Raw genomic sequence first — 7,435 nt, 5'->3', positions numbered from 1 at the left:
TGCCTTTGGCATCAGGTAGCAGCTGAAAGATAGAATGACTTTGAGGGGGGTTTTAGTGAAAGCCTATTGATAGAAACTTGATGGCCTTTGAGGAGGCTATCGGCCAGGGCTTGTGGGAAAGTATGGTAGGCAGAATTCTCAAATGGCTCTCAAGATTCCTGCCCTCTGATGTATGTGTTTAGCATAATTGCTTTCCTTGAGTGTGAGTAGAAACTGTTAGCATGATATTACAACCATGATTATGTTGCACTGTATGGAAAAAGGGAATTTGCAGATGTAATTAAGGTCTCTCATCATTTGACTTAGAGATATTCAAGAGGAATACTATCCTGGTTAGGTCTGACCTGGTAATACAAACCCTTCAGATAGACAAACATCAGCAAAAGAAATTCTGCTGGCTTTGAAAAAGTGAACTAGAGTGTTTTGAGATGGCCATTGGAGGGTGCCATGTGGCAAACAGCAGGGGATCAGTGCTGTGCACGCAGCATAGGGAAAGGTGTTCTTGGTAGAGGGGACAACATGGGTAAAATGAGGAGACTTGAAAGTGTACAGTCTGTGAGCAGTTCAATCAGTGGGAAGAGTGACAGGAGACAACAGCTCAGAGGTGAGTCTCATGTTAAGGAGCTGGACTGTTTCATATGGGCAGCAGAGGGTATCATTCAAAACAGGGAAGTGACGTCTCCACCATCTTTATTAGAGAGCACTTCCAGTGAGCCAGGAACTATGTTAATGTGAATGTGTTATCTCACTTAATCTGTATTAGTACCGAAGATGTTACTCTCATTATCCCTGCTTTACAAAGGAGGAAATTCAGTCTTAGAGAAGTTATGCCATAGAGAAGAAAATAAATAGCTCGGAATTTGAAACTCTAAAAGGTATTTTGCTAATCATTTCTAGATCATCTAGTCCCTAGAGGATAAAGATTCTAGCAGCAGTAGTATGAAAGATTGACAAGGGCAGACAAAGAGGCTGCTAAAGCTGTTACACCAGCTTTGAAGAAAAATGAAGGTGCCAAGTAAAATTGCAAGCCACTCTGATGCGGGCACAGGCTCTCGGTGCCCTCGGCGTCATGGAGGAGACATGAGACAAATTCACAAGGATTACCAAGTCCTATGGAGGAAAAGGGATGATGGCACAGCTACTCCCTCAAGGGGGGAGTGCTTCAGAGCAGCCTGGCAACTCTATCAAGGGGAGAGCACACTGATTCTTGCCTAGACAGGCTTTTCTTGGGTTTAATTTGCGCAGGAATACAGGTACAGCTCATTAATCATTGTCAGGCAGTAAGGATCAAACAGTCGATAGCAAACAAAGAACTATTAGGGCTTCTTCTGAGTCAGGGTCTATTAGCTAAAGGGCTACAAGACTTTGGGAAACAAACTCTTTTCCTGCTCGGACCTTTGTCATTTAACTAAGAGCATTCTTAGAAAAGCAGGTTTCACAGGATTTTACATATCCTTTCTCAGGCCCACCCTTTCCACCACCTGGCTGCACCACCCTCTGTCATTGTTTCAGGCTTAAGTCAGGCAGAGGAGGCAGATAGTACAGAAATTTAGGAGACTTCTCACAGACAGAATGAGGACTCAGGCTTCATCAAAGCCGAGGGGTGAGGGTCCATCACCCCCTTTCTCCATAGCCCACCAAGTCCTTCCCTCAGGCCTCCACATGATCATGCCTGAGAAAGGTGGTTCCCCTCTTGGGGAATCTTACACATCATTGACTAACTGATCAAGCATTGGAGCCCAGTTACGAAAAAAGGAGCAGAAGCAGCGCTCCTGCCAGGGAGATAAGCTTTGTCTCCTTAGTGGCTTATTGTCTGAAGGTCGCTCACTCAGCCTTAGCCATGGTGGTGGTGGTGGTGGTGGTGGGGGTGTTACAGCTCCTGAAACTAGGCCCAGTGGTTCCCAACACCATTCTACTATGTTCTCTGTAGTTTTTGGTTGGTTAGTGAACCTCTTGGAGCATCTCAATCCTCTGTAAAGTGCAGATGGTAATAGTTCATAACTTACAGTGCAATTGTGAGTATTATGTAAGAAACTATCAGAAATACATCAGTCAGCTGCTTCTCACATGCCCTGACCTGGGGACTCAGCCTGCAACCCAGGCATGTGCCCTGACTGGGAACCTAACCCACAACCTTTCAGTTCACAGGACTGCACTCAATCCCCTTGAACTGCACCAGCCAGGGCACTAGTAAATAACTTTAAATGCAATAACTGCCAGTGAGAAATGGAGGATATGAAGTGTTTTTCTATAGCCTTAATAATCTAATACTGAGTCTGTTTTATAGTAATTCAAACACTTGCCAGCAATATTTGTTTTTGCAGATAAAACCAAGACAGAAGCCAAAAAGAAATAACTGATTACAAGTACAAACCTGCCTCCCCCCAAAAAACTATTCCGCCCTTCCATGGATTAAGCAAAACAAACAAATCCCCCAAAGCCTTCACACAAACCATCAGGGTGGTCAGTATCAGAGGGACTCGGGGGTAGGGTCGGCAAGAGAAGGTAATGGGGGGGTCGCGGAGATAAACAGCAATAGTAAGAGACATGAATCCATGTGGTGGACACACAATACAATACACAGATGATGTATTATAGAATTATACACTTTAAACCTATAAAATATTTTTAACCAATGTAACCCCAATAAACTCAATAAAAAAAAAACCAATAAAACATAAACCTCTTCCCGTGAAACTAGTTCCCGCCCTTCGAAAGCCCCTCCCTCCACTCTACCCTCAGCTGGTTACACTTTTGCCCCACCTTGACCTCAAAAGGGGACTCCGGGTCTTGGATCGCAAGAGAGGCTTCTTAGCACTGGCGATTTGCTCCACCTGGTCCGGATATTTGGCTTAATTACGCATTCCCTGACCCCGCCTCTCCAACGCGACCTCCTCCCGTCGTTTCCGGGTTCCACGAGTACTTGTTACGGTTCGCTGCTGTGACAAGACGGAAGCACGACCCCTCTGGCACCGCCTCCAAGATGGCGGCGCCCAGTGCTTAGAGTAGTGAGTTGCCTCTGATCGGCTTCGAAATATAGCGGAGCAATATTGGTAGTGTTTTCGGACCATGGACCGGCCTGGGTTCACGGCCTCTCTGGTGGTGAGTGCGGGGCGGAGTGCCGTAGCCCAGCGCTGGCGCCGGTGGTGCCTCTCTGCACTAGCAGTTTCTTCGGGCGTTGAGTGGTCAGCAGGTCTCGGAGCGAGCGCGGAGGTTCTAGGCCTCCGCCTGGTCCCGTGTCAGGGCCATGTCTTTCCTACCAATACGTCAGAAAGAGTCGGGCGGTGTCGGGGTGGCTACTTGCCTCATTGTCTTCCGCCCGAAGACAGTTTTCTGTACTTAAAAGCGTCAGTTGATATAACCACACTGGGAAACTTCTATATTTTATATAGGGATATATGTAACAAAATAAAACACGTTTACTCGAAATACTCAGAGCCCTCCTTTCCAAGTATGGTTATTTTGCGGTGTGTTTTTTCAGTCTTGGAAAATGAAATACCCATTTATTCATCCAGTATGTAATTAATCTGCTCTTGCTTCAAAGTATTCTTCTAGCCTTTGGGTATTTCTTAGATGCTGCGCCATGGGACCAATAATACAATGGTGCTTAATTTCTTAGAAAACAATTAGAATCAACACTTTTTAACACTAGAAACCAGTTTCTTAATAACTATTTTAAAACCTTATGGACAGGGATACTAGATAAGGCAGTGAATAACACAGATTTGCTTGTGTCGGGGAGTGGGCAGAACAGGCAAAAAAGCAAATAACTTAAAAAGCTTGTCACCAAATGTTAATTATCAAATGCTTGTTGCAGGTGTTGGCGATAAGGTGGTGAGCAAGGTAGACCTGCCCACGTGGGCCAGGTGGCAGAGACAGAATAGTCTCCCAAGGATTGTTGGGAAAATTGGCATCAAGGCTAGTGTCAGAGCATTATGGAAAAATGTGGAAGGGGCACCTTGGCCAGACTTGTGGGATGATGGTTTTCAATCTAGAGTTGTTGAGGCTTGTATAAGCTAGGTTTTGGAGATGCAGGCGAAGAAATGTGTTAGCACTTTCAAGGAGTTTTCCTGTCTAGCCGTTGAGGTAGCAGTAATAGTTTTGACAGATAACATTGTTGTGCCAGGAACTGGGGTGAACTTTTTACCTACACCATCTCATTTAATTCTGTCAAACAATTGAAGGCTTGTTTTATTTTTCCAAATGATGGACCTGGGCTACAGAGAAGTTAGGTAACTTGTCCAGAATCACACAAGTGAGATCCATTTCATGTGTTTATTGGAGATCACATTTCAACCCAGGCAGTGTAACATGGGACCCCATGCCCCTAACTACTCCTTGATTCTAACTCTGAAGTCAGTACCAGTTGCTAAAATCATGAGTGCTCAAGTTAACACAATAACAATGGTTTTAAAATTCATTTAAAGTGTAGTACACGGTGAAAGGTATATTTGTATTTTTTAAATGTAGTTATAGAGGGTGGAATTTGAGTCAAAGGGTACAAGTTTCAAGAAAGTTAGATTTCATTCCAGCTCAAGACAAATCTTATTCATTCAGCACACATTTATCTGCCATGTATTCTGCCCACTGGCTACTCTGATTACCCTTGGAAATATGAAGGCAAACAAACCAAACTAAAAAAAAATACCTCTGAAAGAAATGAACTAAGGTAGGATAGTGATAGAATAATATTGCAGAACCTTCTTTAGATGGAGTGACCAAGGAGGGCCCTGAGGAGGTGACATTTAAACTAAGATCTAAAGGATAGGGAGGGCAAGACATTTTGAGGTGATGTGGGGCAAAGTTCAGAGCAAGCAGCACTTAGAGAATCCCCTAGCTGGAAAGGGTAAACTTTAAAGTGTTCAAGTGTTGACTGAGGCCTAGTGGGTAAGAGTAGTATAGGGTGGATGAAACTGGAGAGGGACACAAGACCAGCAGAGGTGAGTCTTTGTGGGCCATGGGAAGGAATTTGGGTTTTATTTGAAGCATAATGGAAGCCATTAGAAGGTTTTATTATCAAAGTGGTATACATATAGAGTGGCCATTTTTTAAGGTTGGTAGCATCTTTGAGAAGAGTGAGTACTCCTGAGGAAGTACTGTTTTGCTTACTACTGTGTTAGCAATACCTGACACTTTGTAGGAACTTAACTGATTACTGAATGAATTAATGAAAGAAAAGAAAGGTACAGAGCCTGGCGTGCGGTAGACATTTTTTTATTATTAGTCTCAGGTGTACACCCCAGTGATTAGACATTGTAGAGTAAGTGATCAGACATTGTAGAGTAAGTGATCAGACATTGTAGAGTAAGTGATCATCCTGATAAATCTCATACACATTTGGCACCATACACAGGTTTTGAAATATTATTGACTATATTCTTTATGCCGTACTTTACATCCCAATGACTGTTCCGTAACTACTAATTTGTACTTCTAAAATCTTTTTTTTTTTTTAGCTGTCCCCCAAAACTTCCAGTCTGGCAACTGTCAAAATGTTCTTTGTATCTATGAGTCTTTTTCTGTTCTGCTTGTTTGTTTATTTGGAAAAATGTGGAACACTTCATGAATTTGTCATCTTTGAGCAGGGGCCATGCTAATTTTCTCTGTATATTTTCAGTTTTAGTGTATGTGCTGCTGAAGCAAGCCCTGCAGCAGACACTGTACTCAGAGCATTGACTGGTGCATGCTTTTAGGAAGGTAGTTTGGGACTAAGTATTAGCAACCTAGAGATGTCCATAACATTTAATTCAGCAAAGATAATAGGAAGCCTCTTACACATTAAACAGAAGAGCAATGGCTAGGTAAATAATGGTGGATGCATTTTATGGACTGTTCAGTGGCTCTTGGCACTAGTGCTTGTGGAGAGTATGTGCTATAATAACATGGAAAATGCTTATGAGATTAAAAAAATAAAAAATATAACAGTACATATGTGCATTTGTTCATGGCTAATGAAAGTGATTAAAATAGTATTCCTAATTAAAAATAGTATTCTATTTGTTTTTTTAAAAGCTGCTTTGAAATATTTCAAGGTAATACAAAATAATTTGAAAAAATTGTTTAATTGATTTGAGAGAGAGAAAGAAAGAAAGAGAAACATCAATTTTTTTGTTCCATTTATCTATGTATTCATGGTTGCTTCTTTTACGTGCCCTGCCTAGGAATCAAACCTAAAACCTTGGCATATCAGGATCACACTCTAACCAACTGAGCTACCTGGCAAGGGAATACAAAATAATTTTGATAATAACATTTCAGGCACACCTCAGAGAAACCACTACAGTGGTTTGATTCCAGACCACTGTAATAAAATGAGAATTGCAGTAAAGTGACTCTGGTAGAGGATCTTGCCTTCCATTTAATGTAAAAAACAAAGCAAAACAACAACAACAACAAAAACACCTGTGAAGCTCAATAAAGCAAAGCAGAGTAAAATGATGTGTACTTATACATTTTTCTTCTGGTTGTGTTTTAAATACAAAAAGTACTTCAAATAAAAAAAAATAGCACACCCTTTCTCACATTCTTTTTTCTGCCTGCCTGATTCTTCTCTCCCCTTCAGTACCTTACTATTTCATTGACCTTGTAGTCCAAATACTCACATGGCTTGTTCTGGAATGAAACCGAAAACATCCCTGCTGCAGTTATTTTTGCAACCAGTCCTAAGTTGCAATTACATAGTTGCAACTCTTTAATTTGTTGTAGTTAATAAGGACTTTGGCAAGTGTGGGGACTGTGCAGTAAAAAATACAGGCCATCCTTTGCATGGTAGCATAGGGCTGTAAAAATGAATGTGTAAGTGGAAATCATACAGAGTGGTCTTGATGAAATAAAATTAATGATAATTTGATCTTTAAAAATTCTTGAAAGTGGTAAAAATTAAGAACTCTACTTGTTGACTGCAAATGTATAGAGAAATGAAAAATAGTGAATGTTGAGGACATGGTAATTTAAAACATTGGAACCACTATACTAAGAATGTGTTTCTTGTAAAAAATATCAAAAATAATTTGAGTACTTGTCGTGGAGTCATATAACTTACAGTATAGAACAAACATCTTTTTTTTATGCCTTGGCAAAGTGTCGCACTGCTTTCTAAGTTTGGATCAACTTCCAGCATTTCATCTTGTGTGCTTTCAATATTGGGAAGTAGTTCCCAGAGTTCCTTTATTGTGAAAATTTTCACTGACTTAACTTCCTTTGGGAGTCTCCATCCTTTTCATCACAAACACTTTCCTCATTATACTGATGAGTTTGTCTTCTCTAATTTCTTTTGGCTGCATATCTAGAGTTTCAAAGGACAATATTCCCTTAGCCAGCTATTTCTGCTGTAACTCCATTTATACCTATATGGACTTGAATATCACTTTCATTGTTACCACTTTTCATGTATTTGCTGTACTTTCACCTTTGTTGGTCAATTCCCTCCTTTGAT

General features: G+C 41.1%; 1 protein-coding gene and 1 pseudogene across 4 annotated transcripts in view; one reads left to right on the top strand and one right to left on the bottom strand.

Moving 5' to 3' along the window:
- Positions 1 to 2,936: 2,936 nt before the first annotated feature.
- Positions 2,937 to 7,435, top strand: part of SLC25A26 (solute carrier family 25 member 26) — a 156,345-nt gene continuing 151,846 nt past the window's right edge. For 3 of the 4 annotated variants that reach the window (XM_037135518.2, XM_037135520.2, XM_037135516.2), the window contains exon 1: positions 2,938 to 3,102. In XM_037135518.2, the coding sequence (XP_036991413.2) occupies positions 3,070 to 3,102 (33 nt within the window). In that variant the 5' untranslated portion in view covers positions 2,938 to 3,069. Of the gene's footprint in view, positions 3,103 to 7,435 lie in introns of all 4 variants that reach the window. The other variant, XM_037135517.2, reaches the window with a different exon arrangement.
- On the bottom strand, positions 5,545 to 5,643 carry LOC119041986 (uncharacterized; annotated as a pseudogene).

This window comes from Artibeus jamaicensis, unplaced genomic scaffold (genome assembly GCF_021234435.1).
Source record: "Artibeus jamaicensis isolate MK-2021 breed Jamaican fruit bat unplaced genomic scaffold, CSHL_Jam_final contig_3105, whole genome shotgun sequence".
Lineage (NCBI taxonomy): Eukaryota > Metazoa > Chordata > Mammalia > Chiroptera > Phyllostomidae > Artibeus > Artibeus jamaicensis.
Note: the sequence above shows the minus strand (reverse complement) of the source record. Positions and strands in the feature narration are given on the sequence as shown.